This window comes from Staurois parvus, unplaced genomic scaffold (assembly GCF_062004578.1).
Source record: "Staurois parvus isolate SC_StPar_1 unplaced genomic scaffold, SC_StPar_1.0 ptg000056l, whole genome shotgun sequence".
Lineage (NCBI taxonomy): Eukaryota > Metazoa > Chordata > Amphibia > Anura > Ranidae > Staurois > Staurois parvus.
This window is the reverse complement of record NW_028317852.1, coordinates 10879731-10898198: the sequence shown is the minus strand read 5'-3', so window position 1 is coordinate 10898198 and position 18468 is coordinate 10879731. Positions and strand designations below refer to the sequence as shown.

The 18468-nt window shown below is 40.5% G+C and overlaps 1 protein-coding gene across 1 annotated transcript in view; it reads left to right on the top strand.

The window, feature by feature from the left end:
- The window catches only part of PLXNA2 (plexin A2), a 502290-nt gene that overhangs the window by 330996 nt on the left and 152826 nt on the right, over positions 1-18468 (top strand). The window contains exon 13 of the mRNA XM_089668339.1: positions 6192-6343. Coding sequence (XP_089524465.1) covers positions 6192-6343 — 152 coding nt within the window. The remainder of the gene's footprint in view (positions 1-6191; positions 6344-18468) is intronic.

Here is an 18468-nt window from a genome sequence, read left to right as displayed (position 1 = left end):
TCCACAGAATCAAAGATTTTGCTCTTCTGTTGGAGTTATTATATAACTTTGTATGTAAACAGCTGACAGTGATAGAGCTCATGTATTTATTTCTCTGTGCGTAAAAATTATTAAAATGGATGTCAAGCCAAAAAGTTATATTCCTTTTTTGGATGGTGCGGGGAAGGATTAGAACTCAGGTTTTACAGGTATCTGGGCCTGCATTTGAGAGATTTCCCCTTACTTGCTGTCTGACAACAGATTTTCAGATTGCCGGTCAGGTATCTGGCGGATCCTGATAATAAAGTTGGAATCTTTCCAGAGCCTGGACCGGGTGAGTGAAAACGGATCACGGGAGTGTAGAACTAAGTGCACTCCTGTGATCCATAGGAGGAGTAGGACCAAAAGAGCTTTGGCTCTACTTCTCCTTTAATATATCTTCTCCTTTCTTGCTAATCTTGACTATTTATATATCAGAGTGGATATTCATTTTTGGTATAGAAGTCAGGCACATGAGCACATCAGGTGTAGGCCTTGCCTAACCTCCAACTTCCAAAATCCCCTTGTCACTCACATATCTGAGCCTATTTAAATGGATCGAGAAATGCTATCTAAATAGGGGCACACTCAATGCCAGACTCTGGACCTATGCTTGTACTTTGCAGATATTATATGAAGTGCTTTCTAAAACAGGGGAAATCTGTGGACAAGAGTGATAGTCCACTTAGTCATTTTACACCTAGATTCAATTACATTATTCATGATTTCTCAGTTGTGAACTCCATTTTCCTTGGTCCACCCTTCCAACTCACACTCCTGAAAAAATGAACTTTTAAAGCCTGTCATCTACGTTTCGTATGTCAGATGCTTACAGCTCTGTTAACTGTTGGTTCAAGAAACAATCTAACACTCTACCACATCATTGTCCTTACCACTGCACTCATTTTTTATCTAGCGCCTCTCCACCCTCAGGGCAAGGTCAGTTGTGCTCAAAAGTTTGCATACGCTGGCAGAAATCATGAAATTTTGGCATTGATATTGAAATTTTGACTGATGCTAAAAAACTGTCTTATATTTAAGAATAGTGATCATATGAAGCCATATTATCACATAGTTATTTGGCTCCTTTTGAAATCATAATGATAACAGAAATCACCCAAATTACCCTGATTAAAAGTTTACACACCTTGGAATGTTTGGCCTCGATACAGACACACAAGGTGACACACACACACACATACAGGTTAAAATTTTATTTGTTAGCTCTCACATGGATGCACTGAGCAGGTTAGATACTGAGCCATGGGGAGCAGAAAAGAACTGTCAAAAAACCTACGTAACAAAGTAATGGAACTTTATAAAGATGGGAATTCCATTTTTGTTTTTTATGTTTGATATTCTACATTGGGATGTTGGTACGCAGTAGAGTCAGAGATATCTTCATTTATACACACTGACAAGAAGAATCAATGATCTGCCACAGCGCTCAGTGGCTACAAGCCAACAGCCACAAAGGCTGTCAGGATTTGCAGTTACCCATTCTCAAAACTCTGTAAATGAATGACGTGGGCGGGGTCCCGCACCACTTCATTTTTTTTAACTTGTGACAGCTAGTGAGGGGAGAAGCTCCCACGATAGCTGTTACAAAGGGGGAGTTCCGGGGGCCGGTCCTACAGTAACATGTTACACCCTGAATATGGGTTTAACATGTTACTAAAGGTGAACTTATCCTTTAAGGTTTTCGTATATAAATATAAGTCTAAGATCAGCTATGATACTGAAACTTGATGAATAATTGAGTATCTAAATATTTCATATCATAAAGCTTGGATATGCCATTTACTCTTGTTTGAAATAATTTAACATAGTATATTACATCAAAGAATAAGATAAAAATTATAAAATAAAATTCAAATAAAATATAACTGGCAGCATTCACACCTACTACATTAATGGATAGTATTAAACTAACGCAGTACTGATTTTTTTACGTATCTAATATACTCTACTGTATGTGTGGATTTTGACCACCATTGACTGTAAACATCAATGTTCTAATCTCTTCTTCTTCTGGGTAATAGATTTTAAAATGTAAACTGTACACCGTGGATATTGGTGTTTCTGCCAAAGGGTGTTTCAAGGCTAAAGATTACAAAGTACTGGCGTGATGAAGCTGATGTCTTTGTCTTCTATATGTATATTTGTGTGTCAAAATAAACTTTAATTTGCAGTATTCATCATGAGTGTATTGAGTGGCAAAGCTGTAAGCTGCACAGTGGGGAAGAAATAAGACCAATAATTGTATTACCTGTAGGATGTTGTATAATTTTCTTATTTTTATCCAGCAGCTGAGATGCTTATTTTTTTATCTTTTGGAGTTGATAAAATAAAAACAGCTGAATGGTAGAAATTAAGATGTGAGCAACATGAAGGGAGGACTGGGGGCTGAAAAAACAGAGACCTGGGAAGTAGCCTAAATGAAAAGAACAGCTTAACTATGTAGACTTTTGTAAGTGGACAATAAAGAGTGAGAGTGAATTAGTGAAATAGTGAATAATCAAAGGGAGAACAAAATAGTGTTTGTGAATAAACTAATAGAGGTTTACAAAGTAAGGAGATTAGAAGTACTGTGCAAAGGTAAGATGTAGTAAAATGTTGGTGCTATATTAAAATAGCCAGGAGATGGAGTGATAGTGTTTACTAAATATTCCTATTCCAATGTAGATTGCAAGTGTGCCATAAAAATGTGCGTGGTGCTCTGGCTGTTATTTTACAGTGTACAAAAGTGCCAAAAATATGCAGTAGGACAGTGTGATTTGGTGGACTGGGTATGTAAATAAGCTGTTAGTGTTGTATATACAGTATGTGCTTAACTGAATGGGAAGGATGACCTTGGAGGGGAATAGGTGTATACTTGCCGTTGTTATGTGGAGTTATGAAAAGACTAGGAATTAGCCTTGTGATTTGGCCAATATACATAGGCCAAAAAGGAGAATTCTAAATACTCAAAATAGTACACACAGAATGGAAACAATGTCCATGCAGTCTGGTGTCACTGTTGGGAACCAAGCCCAGCATGGCAAGGAAAGTGTGATGTCCATCTAGCCATCATACTGCCAAAGGTGCAGCACATATTCCTCAGATATTTTACCTAGCATAGCTTAAAGCCAATTCAAAGCCCCCATTATATATCACTGAAATGCAGACTGGCCACGTATAAAGTAAATAATACACTCTTCATTCTGTGTATCTTTCCATGTCCTGTACTGCTGTAAGGGTAAAAATACACAAGAGAGTCAGACTGCTACTCTCACGCACAAGCTGTGGCTCATGGCCCCAAGAAGTCTGACACTCCCCCTGCACACTGCTCCAATCAATAGCCCTGTTGAAGGAGAAAAAGTACTGATGGTTTTTCACATTTATGGGTCTTGCTTACCAGCAACTTCATCTAGCACTGTAGATCAAAAGGTTCTGGGTGTGAAACCCTCCAAGGACACTGACAGCACTGGGTTTTATTCTCCCAGAGGGGAGTTTACTAAGACTGGATCAACCAGAATTTGGAGCAGCTGTGCAGGGCAACCTACTTCTATCTTTTTTTGTTAAAGCTTTACTGAACATGCTGAATATATAAGTTGCTTGTTTACTAAGCACAGCTGCTCCAGATTCTGTTTACTCTAGTACTAGATTTCCTCTGGGTGCTCCAGTTTTGTTCCACAGTCCAAAAACTAATGTATGTTTGACATTGGTCTGCAAACTGGTTTGCAGGCTTCTTTAAGGGCAAGAATTAATGTGACGGATTCATTGTTTTCTGTTAAAGTGTTACTAAACCCAGGGCCCTGCATTCACTTTATCTGGTCTCCCACAGTACACAGAACATGGAAATGAAATTATTTTAGTAAATATAAACTGCTGAACACCTTTTCTCATCAGCAGTTAGAGCAGTCTTGTGACTTCTATCAGTGTTCAGCAGAGCACTGGTTAAAGCGTATAGGAGCAGTTTTCTTTCTGCTTTAGGCGGATGCAAAACCCCTGACCTCTGGACAGTGCTGATTGGTCCTTTGCTGATCACATGCCCTCTCCCAAGAAAAAAAAAACTAGCCATACACACTAAACTGAGTATGTGCAGAATGGCTGCACACAATATGTCTCATCAGGAGATAAGAGGAAGACACTGAAAGAAGCAGAAGATCAGAGAAGTCAGGATCAAACAGTGTTTTTACACAATACAGATGATTAACCCCTTAGGTTCCACAGTGAATATAACAAGCATGCTGATTTTACTGTTGTGGGTTTAGTTACAGTTTAAGTGATGTAGAATATGAATTAAAAAAAGCAATAGTATTTAGCCAGCAAATCCTTATATGCTAGTGCCTTTGCCCTAGTGACTATTTTCTGTGAGAGACAATTTATTAGAGGTCAAATGATTGTTTCTCTCTAGATAAAAGATGACTATATGCTTTGATACATATGTTTTTCCTTACTGTTTTTCTCTCTCTTGCCAGTGGTTCTAAATCCTGAATTAGGTAGATGCTTTCCTGTCACTACATTTAGAGCAGTGGCAGCATTGGGGAGTGCTTTTGTGTGCTATAATACCCCTAATTTTTCTTTAAGCATCCCCATCTGCTGGGGCTCTGTTGGCCTTGCCAAAAAAGTGCTAGGAATGCTATACTTTGAAGCACACTGTCTGAATTGCACTGCCAGAAAGTTGCTCTTTTGAGAAGAGTGATCTCTGAACCCAACAGATAAATTCTAGTTTTGGCTGTCAACAGCAGTGTGTGAGAAAGGGAACTTTCCAGGAGTGAATAGGGGTAGTTAGGTTGGTTAAACTACTGAACACCATTGCTGGGGTTATTATTGTGCAGCGCTGGGATTTATTATTGTGCTGGGGTTTACTATTGTGCTGGTGGTTATTATTGAGCTGAGGGTTATTGCTTCCCCTGACACTCATTGGGGTTATTGTTTGCCCTCACTATTTCTGGGGGTTTTCATTGCTTGCCCTGACACTTACTGGTGGTTATTGCGGGGGGTTGTCATTGCTAACCCTGAGGCATGCCAGGGTTTATTATTACAGGCCCTGACACTTGCTGGTTATTGCTAGCACAGTCACTTTCCGGAAATTATTGCTGACCCTGACACAATGGTATCAGTCATTGCTGACTGATACCATTGCTGAGGGTATTATTGCTGCCACTGATACCAACAATGGGGCTAATTTTACTCCCACAATCTCTTCAGAGTTACCCCCGGCCCCACTATTTCTCAATTATAGCAATTCAAAGGTTGAGAGATGCCACACTGTAAGCCACATGCCATGAAGCAACAATCCTTTTATTGGCTATACCCATTTTTCCCCCATACCTACAACGATGGCCCAGGTTCCTCCTAATTCTTTTCAAGTGTAGGCAACTATAGTTTATTTTTACTCCAATTGCAACAAATATAGAACTGATTTTTTACACTTGATGACCAGCAATGTAAGGGACACTGTTGCATACTTCTGACCACTGCTCTCAGAATGCTTGACTGTGCTTAAAAGAGGATATAATGTGTTCTTATTACATTGTGAATAGTTTCTATATAACATTGCATTTTTCACTTGCTGACTAAGCATTGCTCATTATGTTATGTTTCTTTCTTCATAGCACCTCAAGTCATATACTGTGAATAAATACCCCCTTTATTGACCATGCCTACAAGTGTGCTCTTGGCAGCATGCCATGCATGCTACATTTCTCTTCTTCAAGGCAGGCATTTCTTATTAGTTATGTCTGCTTTATTCATAACACGATGTTCAGGGTGGGAGACACCCCAAAAAATTGTCTGCAGCTGCCCTTGATCTGGAGATTCTCTGTTATAATGGATTAGGATAAAGTTAATGTGAGAAACAGTCTTTACTCATCTTCTTCCAATGTTGCTGTTGTTCATCCTTTTTAGTCCATTTGTATTCATTGCTTTCATTAATGAAATTGCCTACCACTTTTTATAATCAAGTTGTAATTTAGTGGATGATTTGTTTTCATGGTAAGTGTAATTTAAGAACTCTTTTTCTAGATTAAGTTGGTCAACTCACTTATTAAATATGCAGTATCAATTGACACACTATGCAATGCTGTGTTAGAGCATCATAGTTAAACGCTGACATTCATCAAGGTACAAAGATTACAAATATGACCTTTTCCATATGCCTCAGTCCTTTTGTATCTCTCTTTTAGATCCTCACTGTATCTGGACCACCTGAAGGAGGAACCCTAGTGACAATCCGTGGAATGAATCTTGGGTTGGCTTTCTCTGAGATTGCTCACAATGTGCTTGTAGCTGGAGTACAGTGCACGCCAGTGCAGGAGGAATACATCATTGCAGAACAGTGAGGCTTCTATTTTTTTATCTTAAATTGCACTGTATAGACAATATGGTTCTGCAAATAAAAAGATTCTGATTAAAAAAGTAATGAAAACCAGAAACACAATGGGGTTGATTTACTAAAACTGGAGGGAGCAAAATCTGTTGCAGCTCTGCATAGAAACCAACAGTGTTGATGTCATCGACAAAGTTATTTTCACCATAGTTTTCATCAGCTCAAAAATAAAATTCAGTTTCAATTCAAATGACTAAAATATGACTAAAACAAAAATGGCATTTTAGTCAAAAGAATATGACTAAAACTAAATCAAACTTTGACCTATATTTTACTTGATACTTGTTTTCATTGTTAACGGAGAACTGTTAAAGTATTTATATTCAGGTAATATGTGCAATGGCATTACACCCAATAGTGTTTACAGTTTTTTGTTTTTTTTTGTGTATTTTAACCACTTGCTCTCCAGAGGACTTACCCCCCTTCCTGACCAGGCCATTTTATGCAATACGGCACTGGATTAATTTAAATGACAATTGCACAGTCATGCAATACTACACCCAAATTAAATGTACCGTATTTTCCGGCGTATAAGGCGACTGGGTGTATAAGATGACCCCCTAATTTTCCAGTTAAAACATAGGTTTTGGGCTATACTCGCCATATAAGACTACCCCCCTTCCGAGGCACCACCATTTGAAAACATCAGATTTTTTTATTGAAATGGTTATGTCTTACCGGTACTTAAAATCCTTCAAAATTCTCATGTTCATCCTCTGATATCATAAGTTCATGAATGACATCTTGTGATACATTGGTGAGACAGTCATCATATGGATCAAATTCCAAATCAGATGGTTACCGCTGGATGTGCAGTAATACGGTAGCTTCGGCTACATACAGTATACAGTATATATACAGCCCGCTGGATGTGCAGTAATGTACATACAGTATACCACGCTGAGCCAAGCTGGCTCAAAACAAATGTCCCTATGACAGATTAATCTGTCAGCCCGCTGGATGTGTGGTATATACAGTATACTGAGTATATACCACTGATGTATATACAGTATACTGAGCCAAGCTGCATGTATGTACAGTAGCTGCAGCTACATACAGTATACACTGGGCCAATCACGGCGAGCGATGTATTCTACTAATGAATACAAAGCCTGCCCGGATTGGCTGAGGTTGTGACATCATCAGCCCACCTCTCTGACTCAGCCAATCTTAGCAGGCTTTTTATTCATTAGTAGAATACATCACTCGCCGTGATTGGCCCAGTGTATACTGTATGTAGCCGCAGCTACCATACATACACGCATCCAGCGAGCTGTTTACAGTAGGGACATACTGGTATGTTTTGAAACCGCTTGGCTCAGCGCAGTATACTGTATATACCGCACATCCAGCAGGCTGACAGATTCACATTTTATACCCCGCGTATAAGACGACCCCCAATTTTTGGGGTATATTTTTAAGTATAAAAAGTAGTCTTTTACGCCAGAAAATACTGTATGTCCTTTTTTCACCATGAATAGAGCTTTCTTTCTGTGGTATTTGATTGCCTGTACGTTTTTTATTTTTTGCGCTATAAAAAAAAAGACCGACAATTTTAACAAAAAACAATGGTTTTGACTTTTTGCTAATAAACATGTCCAGTAAATAAAAATCATATTTCATCATAAATTTAGGCCAAAATATATTCTGCTCCATGTCTTTGCTAAAAAAAATCCCAATACGTGTAAATTAATTTGTTTATGTGAAAGTTATAGCGTTTACAAATGGTGGTATATATACTATTTTTTTTATTAGTAATGGCGTCAATCAGCGACTTATAGCTGGACTTTGGGACTGCGGCATTCTGACATTGGGGGGGAACTGACTTGGTGTCACTGACATCCCCAGTGACACCAATACAGTGATCAGTGCTAATAAAAAGCACTGATACTGTACTAATGGTACTGGGCAGGAAGGAATTAACATCTGGGGTGATCAGAGGGTTAACTGTGTGTTTCACATTATGTGCTGTATGTGTGCTATGCAGAGCCATACAAAGCGGTGTGCAGGAATTGACAGGGGAGAGAACTGTAATGTTTACATACAGTTCTCTCCCCTCCGTTGGTAATACTCGGCGACCACCAGGTGCCAGGGAGTAATCACCGCCTGGGACCCAGTGATTGACATCCGAGGCCAGCCCCCTACCTGGAACTGAAAAACCACGTGTATATATACGTGATTTTGCGCACCCATGCCACCCTGTATCAGTATTCCTGCTATAGGGTGGACGGGAAGTGGTTAAAGTTGCACTTCTTTGTCAAAAAGAAATATTTTTATGTTTATGATACTGGGGATTTTAGTCAACTCAAATATGACTAAAACTAAAACAATTCAGATGACTAAAATACAACTAAAACTAAAATGGCATTTTATTCAGAAGACTTAAACTAAATCGAAATTTGACGTCAAAATTAACACTCGAAGCCAATCAGCTTCCAGTTTTTTTATCAAAGCTTAATTGAACAAGCTGAAGTTAGAAGCTGACTGGCTACAATGCTCAGCTGCAGCTGATTTTGTACTCTCCAGTTTTAGTAAATCAACCCCATTATCGATTTGAACAAGATTAAAAAAAATATAAATTTGTCACAGATTGTGAAGAGCACAATATGCAATAATATTTAATGCATGGGCTTTTCCTGGCCAACTTTAGGTAAAGTTCTATACAGTTGTATTGATTTGCATTTAGTGTGGTAACTATACTGTTGAAAGTTATTAAGAGTTACTGACTCTAGGTGGTTTTCAGCCCTTAACCACATGCCGCCCAGCCACTGTAGAAATATGTTGGCAGGGCGGCAAGGCTGTGCAAAACCACGTTTTAAAACGTGTGTGTTCAAAACAGGTAGGGGGCACGCGTGAGGCGCGCCACCGCCCTACCTGTTATGCCGATCACGGCCGCGGATGTCAGTCACCGGGTCACAGCTGTTCGTTACCGGCTGTGTCCCGGCGATTAGCGGCAATCACTGACAGAGAGCAGGGCTGCAGTAGCACTGCTCTCTGTCAGTTCCCTGACAGCTCCTGACACGCTGATTGGGAGAGAAGAGTTTATCTCTCCCGATCAGTTTTCCCTGTGCAGTACACACCCCCACCCCCTAGTTAAACACTCCCCTCACACAGTTAACCCTTTCACTGCATAATAAAGTTAACCCCTTCCTCCCCAGTGCCATTAGTACAGTGTCAGTGTTTTTTTTTTTTTGCACTGATCACGGTATTGGTGTCACTGGGGATGTCAGTGACCCCAAGACAGTTCCCCCCCAATGTCAGAATGTCCGCTGCAGTCCCGCCATAAGTCGCTGATCGCCGTCATAAGTCGCTGATTGCCGCCATAAGTCGCTGATCGCCGCCATTATTAGTATAAAAAAAAATTAAAATCCCAGTATCTTTCCCGCCATTTGTAAACGCTATAACTTTCACGTAAACCAATTAATTTACACGTATTGGAGTTTTTTTTCAACAAAGACATGCATTTTGGCAGAAATTTATGACTAAATTTGATTTTTAAATTTTTTTTACTGGACATGTTTTATAGCAAAAAGTCCAAAATATAGTTTTTTTTCCTCAAACTTTTCAGCATTTTTTTTATAGCGCAAAAAATAAAAACCGCGAAGTGATCAAATACGACCGAAAGAAAGCTCAATTTGTGGGAAAAAAAGGATGTAAATTTCATTTATGTACCATATTGCATGACTGCGCAATTGTCTGTTAAACTAGCGCAGCACTGTATAGCAAAAAAATGACGTAAATTGCAGTATCTATACCATAGTTTGTAGACGTTATAACTTTCACACAAAGCAATCAATATACACTTATTGGGATTTTTTTTACCAAAAACATGTAGCAGAATACATTTTGGCCTAAATTTATAACTAACTTTGAGTTTACTATATATTTTTTATAGCTGAAAGTAAAAAATATTGTTTTTCTTCAAAATTTTTGGTCTTTTTTTTGTTTATAGCGTGAAAAATAAAAAGCGCACAGGTGATCAAATACCACCGAAAGAGAGCTCTATTTGTGTGAAAAAAAGGACGTAAATTTAGTTTGGGTGCAGCATTGCATGACCGCGCAATTATCAGTTGAATTAGTGCAGCGCCAAGTAGCAAAAAGAGGCCTGGTCATTAAGGGGGGTAAATCCTCAGGAGGACAAGTGGTTAAGGGAAGATGTAGACTTTTTCCAGTGGCAGGGATGAATTTTAAGAGAATGTAAAAAGGGGTTTAGAACACTTGTGTGCAGGCTGCTATTAACTTTGTAGATACTGTCTGATCCCTGAATGCCAAAACGGGGTAGCCAAGCTTTTTTAAGAAGTATGAGTTAGTCTTTCTGATCAAGACTTGTGAAATTAGTTAGTTTTTATTTAAAAAAAGAACATTTCAACGCAGTTAAGTAAACAACTACCTTCTTTACGCCAAAACACCTGCTATTTTTGAGGTGCAATATAGGCTACTAATAGCCACTGAGATGGAGGGACATCTGAGCATGCAATATGTCTGTTTAACTTTATCACTCTCACGCTCTCTTAGCCAATGAGTCAAATATACCAGGGATACTGAATTAATATTCACGGAGGTCTGGTTGGTAACATATTATTTCCTCAGAGGTCCGAATCTCATTTTTCTTCTATGACTCGGGGCTTTCGCATCACAGCCCCCCTTACATCACAACTCCCTTTCCTATCACAGCCCCCCATCATTAAAGCCCTGCTTACATCACAGTCCTTCTTGCAATCATAGCTCCCCCCTCTTACATCCCAGCCCCCCCCCCATATCACAGCTCCCCCCCTCTCACATCATAGCCCCCACATATCACAGCCCCACCTTATATCACAGCCCCCCATATCACATCTCCCCCTTACATCACAGCCCCCCATATCACAGCCCCCTCCATATCACAGCTCCCTCTTACATCACAGCCCCCCATATCACAGCTCCCTCTTACATCACAGCCCCCCATATCACAGCTTCCCCCTCACATCACAGCCCCCCCATATCACATTTCCCCCTTACATCACAGCCCCCCATATCACAGCTCCTCCCTCACATCACAGCCCCCCTCCATAGCACAGCTCTCTCTTACATCACAGCTCCCTCTTACATCAGAGCCCCCCATATCAGAGCTCCCCTTTCTCACATCCCAGCCCCCCCCTATCACAGCTCATCCAACTGACAGCTCCCTCTCTAACATCACAGTCCTCCCCCTGCTCACATCACAGCTTCCCGCATCACAGCCCCCTATATCATAGCTCCCGCTTATCACTGCATATCACAGCCCCTCCTATATCAGAGCTTCTCCCTCACATCACAGCCCCCAGTATTACAGTTCTCCCCAATTACACCCCATTTCACAGCCCCCTATTTTATAGTCCCCCCTTCACTTCACCTTAACTCAATAGTGTGCAGGGCAGGAGGAATGGCAGAGTACAATCCTCTTTTGAATGTACTTGTCGCTGCCGCTGCTGAACTCACTGCAGGGAAGAGGGTGGGAGGACTGGCAGGGAGGACTACTCTTCTGTTTGACCTGTTCAACCGCTACTTCTGTTGAAGTCACAGTAGGGAAGAAAGCAGGAGGAATGGCAGGGTGGACTCCTCTTCTGAGTGTACTCGTCGCTGCCACCACTGAACTAAAAGGAGGGCAGGAGGCACGGAAGGTCTGCACTGAGGGCGGGAGCTGCCCAACTATTCTTGGTAAAAAGGCAAGTGACCCGCTTGTTAATGTAAAGGTTGGGCAGCTGCCGTTCCCCCTGTAGACCTTCCGTGCTTCCCGCCCTCCTCTCTGCAGTGAGTTCAGTGGTGCCAGCGACGAGTACACTCAGAAGTCCACCCTGCCATTCCTCCCGCTTTCTTCCCTACTGTGACTTCAACAGCAGTGGCGGCAGGACAGGTCACACAGAAGAGGAGTCCACTCTGCCATTCCTCCTGCCCTCTTTCCTGCTGTGAGTTCATCAGCGGCAGGAGAGTACATTCAGAAGAGGCGTCCACCCTGCGATTCCTCCCGCCCTTTTTCCTGCTGTGAGTTCAGCGGCAGTGGCAGCAGGACAGGTCACACAGAAGAGGAGTCCACCCAAGTCAAAATGACTTGTTCCAATGACACTGTTATGGCAGCACTTTCAGAGTTGATAGGAAGATGGATGGTGCCAAACACAGGGCAATCTTAGAAGAAAACCTGTTAGAGTCTGGAAAAGACTAGAGATTGGGGCAGAGGTTCACCTTCCAGCAGGACAACGACCCTAAACATACTGCCAGAGCTACAATGGAATGGTTTAGATCAAAGCATATTCATGTGCTAGAATGGCCCAGTCAAACTCCAGACCTAAATCCAATTGAGAATCTGTGGCAAGACTTGAAAATTGCTGTTCACAGACGCTCTCCATTCAATCTGACAGACCTTTTTTACAAAGAGCTTTTTTACAAAGAAGAATGGGCAAAAATTTAACTCTCTAGATCTAGAGACATCCCCCAAAAGACTTGCAGCTTTAATTGCAGCGAAAGGTGGTTCTACAAAGTATTGACTCGGGGTTTGAATACAAATGTATGCCACGCTTTTCAGATATGTATTTGTAAAACATTTTGAAAACCATTTATCATTTCCCTTCCACTTCACAGTTGTGTGCCACTTTGTTTTGGTCTATCACATAAAATCCTAATAAAATACATTTGCGTTTTTGGTTGTAACATGACAAAATGGGGAAAATTTCAAGGGGTATGAATCCTTTTTCAAGGCACTGTATGTGCCATAAAGCCATGGGATCCCCTATTTTTGTGGAGAGCTCTTAAGTAGCTGCCAAGGGCCTGATTTCTTTGACCCCTGTTGAGATGTGTGTGGTGGACCTGCTCCAATGTGAGCATACCTACTTAGCAGCTTCACAATCTGCTCTCTAACATGGATTGATCCACTTGCATTAAAGTTTCCATTACTGGTCTTTAGCCCAGATCTTGCTTCCTGCTCAACTTTATGTACTTTTGACAGTATGTTTTAGTAGTTATTATGCATCTGTAATATACATGTTATGTATTCCCAGTTAACACTTTCAACCCCAGTGTCACCAAATGATATCAACCATGATGGTGGCTGTTTTTGGACTGCAGCAACACATACAGCAGCCTGTCTTCATTGTTCTTTTCCACTTCCTTTTTTTTCTTCCACAATAATCCCTCAGTTTTGCCCCTTTTCCCTCACTGCCTCTCTCTCCTATCCCAATCAATAATAGCTCTACAGTTATTGGATTTGAATGCTCAGGGCCTAAACTGCCCAAACAAGATAACTATGTCATAAAGTGTTCCACCTTTTTGGGTCCATTCACACCAATATATTCTAGTTAAAGAAAATGCACTATTTGAAAATGTCATGTCCTAAGCATTTTTCCATTAAATACCTTCAGTAAATGCATCCTTTAACCACCTCCCACCCGCCATATAAGGTAGTGACGAGTGCAAGGTGGTTCTCTCGTTCTGGGAGGACGTCATATGATGTCCTCCCACTAAAACCGCTCATGCACGGCTCTGGGAGCGCGCATCGCTTCGATTGGTGGTGCGCTGTGTCCCTTCGAAGAGTCGAAGATGTCGGCTCGGTCATGTGATTAGCTGTGTCCAATCACAGCTGATAACTTGTAAATAGGAAAATGCCGGTTATCAGCATTTCTCTCCTCACGAGCTGTCACGCTGACAGCTCGAGAGGAGAGCCGGTAATCGGCATTCCTCAGAGGGGACATGTACACTGATCATCAGGGCACTGATGATCAGTGTGCCCTGATGATCAGTGTAGCCTCAGCAGTGCCACCTGTCAGTGCCCATCAATGTCAGCTGTCAGTGCTCATCAGTGCCACCTGTCAGTGCCACATCAATGCCATATATCAGTGCCTACCAGAGCACATCAATGCCACATATCAGTGCCCATCTAAGCTGCTTTTCAGTGTCACCTATCAGTGCCAGTCATTGCCACCTTTCAAGGCCAGTCTGTGCCACCTGTCAGTGCCACCTATCAGTGCCAGTCAGTTTCGCCAGTCAGTGACGTCTATCAGTGCCGCCTGTCAGTGCTGCCTATCAGTGTCGCCTATCAGTGCCAGTCAGTGTCGCCTATTAGTGCAAGTCAGTGCCGCCTAACAGTGCCATATATGAGTGCTGTCTTTCAGTGCCCATCAGTGATGCCTGTCAGTGCCCATCAGTGCCACCTACTAGTGCCTCCTCATCAGTGCCACCTATCAGTGCCCATCAGTGCAGCCTATCAGTGCCCATCACTGCAGCCTCATTAGCGCACATCAGTGAACAAAACAAAAACTAAGAAAAAAACATTTTTTTTTCAAAATTTTCAGTTGTTTTTGGTTTTAGAAAAAAATAAAAAACCCAGAGGTGATTAAATACCACCAAAAGAAAGCTCTATCTGTCTCAAAAAAATGATAAACAATTCATATGGGTACAGTGTTGCATGACCGCGCAATTGTCATTCACAGTGCAACACCGCTGAAAGTTGAAAACTGGCCTGGGCAGGAAGGGGGTATAAGTGCCCTGTAGGCTAGTGGTTAAAAAAACAACACCATTCTCCCACACCATAGACATTTCTGATCCTGAGAATTACTCTTGGGACTCATGGAGACAGGTATGTCACAATAGTGGCATACTATACTTTTAGTTTTCATCAAATTCCCTTTTCCACCTATTTATCTCAACCTATCAGCACTCACTTACAAGACATAGGTCTACTTTTTGAGTACCCCAGTGTCACCCTTCAGCCAAGGGGCCTCTCTTAGATAGGAGGGCTCTCTCTTACTCCCCCTAATCATTACTATCTGAATCCTTTTCACAATTTTTACTATTGCCAGGACTACTCTCATTTCTTTCATCCTCATAACAGTTTCTCCAAAATCTATCACATTCCCATGCTTTGAATGTTCTAACTGGAATATGAGATCTTACCAATTCCCTCATCTGATCATGATGCAGTACTGGCTATCTTCTATTACCTAATCAAAAAAAAATAGCAAATTGCCCATGGTCAGTGAATGACTAAATCCTTACTTACCCCACTATTTGTAAATAAGGGCAGTTTTCTACAATTGAATCTGTATCTTTAAATGTACCTTTGAAGCCTTTATGGCCTCTTTATAGAGTGCTCACAAGGCAATGATATGGAAAAAACTGTCTCAATTTACATCCCAAACAAAAAATCAGAGGCTAGAATACATTAAAGAACTAGATTCCACACGCAACTCACTATCAGCACAACTTAGAAACAAATCTTCTTCACATCTGAAGAAAAAACTTGAGGACATACAAACTCTGGTAAATCTGTGTTTAACTGATCTTGCAAAGAAAAAAATCTGATGATCTAAAAATAAATTTTATGTTAAGGGCAATATGCGGAGCTTATTTGCAAACCTATTAGTTAAACCAATTCACCCTAAAGCAGTCCTTTCCCACCTTTCACTTAAAATCACATTGGGATACAGTTTTGAATGAATCATATTACATTTTATACAAAATTAAGTGCAGGTATAGCTGATCATTTTTTTCTCTGACTTTCCCCTACTGAGTATCCAGTACCCTTTCTTAATCTCTGAAATCTCCAGTTACCCCTTCTGAAACTAAAGCTGTTAAGAAAAGCATAAAGGCTAATAAACATCCTGGTCCTGATGGTTTCACCACCCAATTACACAAAATACTATGACATTCTGGCTTCACACTTAACCAAATGATTCAATGATCTCCTGAAAGAGAAACACTTGCGTTTTGATACCTTGACAGCAGACAGAACGACACCTAAGCCGCTCACAGTTCATGCTGATTTTTCCAGTTTTTTTACTCTTCTTAGATTTTAAACACTTAGAAAAAATCTTTTTCTTTCAACCTAACAATGGGATCGCTACACTTAATGTATTAGTCAAGACCATGTGAGCTTTATACCCTATAGAAAAGCAACAGACATTGTGCAGCGTCTTCTTCATCTTATACACATCAAATCTCTAGCTCTATTCTCATTAGAGATAAAAAAAATAGCCTTTTGACTCTGTCCTATGGCCCTTTTTGTTCTATACTCTTGGCAGATAGGGTTTTGGTCCATTATTTATAAATTGAATAAGGGCACTTTACACCAAAAGCTTTCATTAAATGCGCAGGATTTTGCTCCCTGAGAATTCCAATTTCCAGAAGCACACCTCAAGGCTTCCCCATTTCCCCTCTCCTTTTTGCTTTCATGCTTGAAACTCTGGCCATAGTGATTTATCACAATCCTGATATAGGATATTGGAAGTTTAATGGTAAGAACACAAAGTTTGTATGTTCGCAGATGACGCCACCCTCTTCATTGCCAATGCCCTCAAATCACTGCCTACTAGGACACAAGTACTTTTTGAGTCAATTTCAGTCTTACAGGTCAACCATAACAAGTCAAAAGCCTTGAACATCAATTTGGCAGTGCATACAGTCACTGGAAAATGAAAAGCATAGAATATCAGGGTATCTGCATGACACCAAGAATATATGCATTATATTCAGCAAACTTCCCAGCACTCCTGAGATAGATTAAACAAACAAATCCTTGAGTTATGGAAATGCTATCAAATTTCATGGCTGGAAAGGATAGCTATATTAAACATGATCTTGAATAAAAGATACATAAAATCTTGTATCCTTTCATGGTTTTGCCAATATACATCCCATCTCAAATCTTCTGCCTGCTTTAGTGTACCTTTCTCCAGTTTATTTATGTTGATTCCAAACATCAGGTTTAAAAAAAAAATGCAGCTTTTATCCCAGATAAAAAAAGCGACCAGCCTTTCAGTACCTCATATATCTAGTTACTACTCTGAAATCCAAATAGCTCCTTTACTCCCGTATCACATTAAGCTACGTATTCCTTATTGAGTAAGCATAAAAGATTCAGAATTTACCCCATTGCACTGGTATTTTATTATGACTGGTACTATCCCAAATCCTCCTTCATTTTCATTTAAATTGACACCAAATGTAAAATAAATGTTCTCAATCAGTCTCTAAAAAATTGAGATAGTGTAATATATTCCTGAATACTGATATATCCAAGCCTCCCCTTGGTCACCATTGTACATAACCCTTCTTTTTTCCCATAATTCCAGGAACCCCATAGATTTCGACTTGGATAAGCAGTGGCCTACATGGAAACATAATTTTATCTCCCTTTACTGCTAAATCTTAAATTTCAGCACCATAAAAAAACATAAAATACCATCATCCAAAGTATTTTTCTGTTTACAGATTAAAAGCTTCTTTCACCACAAGCCCCCCTTTCCTCCAGTCGCTTACTCCCTTTGAGCACTTTTATCCTCACATTCCCCAGATAAAGGGTACTGTCTCTGTAATCTGTCTTTCTTTATTAGAGGTCAATCACCCATATCTTTCTTTATTAGAGGACAATCACCCCTCTTCCTTGTCTTTTGTGGTACAGTGAGAAAGGGTCCTCCACAAACAGTTTGAACTAAATGCTTGGAGCCAAATTTGGGACACCACAGTTGGCTGATCCATTAACTGAATGGCAAAAGAGCCCAACTATAAAGTACTTTAATGCTGGTGTATGATGCCCCAGAAAATAGCTAAGTTAATGATGGAAGATTAAACTTTTCATTTTTATCTTCATAACAGCCAAACAGTCCTTGACAAAGGCAAAGAAATTGGCATTGCCAGCTGAATTGCAGGTTAAGTGAAAATGTATTGGTACTTGATAACCACCTTTTAGCAATATTGCTTAATTCTGTGCACAAATTCCACAGGAGGTCAGGATACCGAGGATATCACATTTTATGCCTTATGATTTTGTCTGCATCCACATTCTCCAAAGCCTTCCCCTGCCTTCCTCTTACTTCCTCCCTCTTCTCTCTTATATTATTTTAGCTATTTTTCTCTTCTCCCCATCTTCAGCTCAGTGCATACACAATTTGTTTCTTTATTATTTGTAGGCTTGTCACACAATGCAAACTGCTTTCTCTAGCACCTTTCTGTGTTGCTCTCACTTGATATGTGCAGCTGTCAGATTTGTTTTACACACTATTACTGTCAGTGGCTTTAGCTGCTAGCAGTAATCATCGTGCTCTGCCAGCCGGGAAGGCTCCCCATGA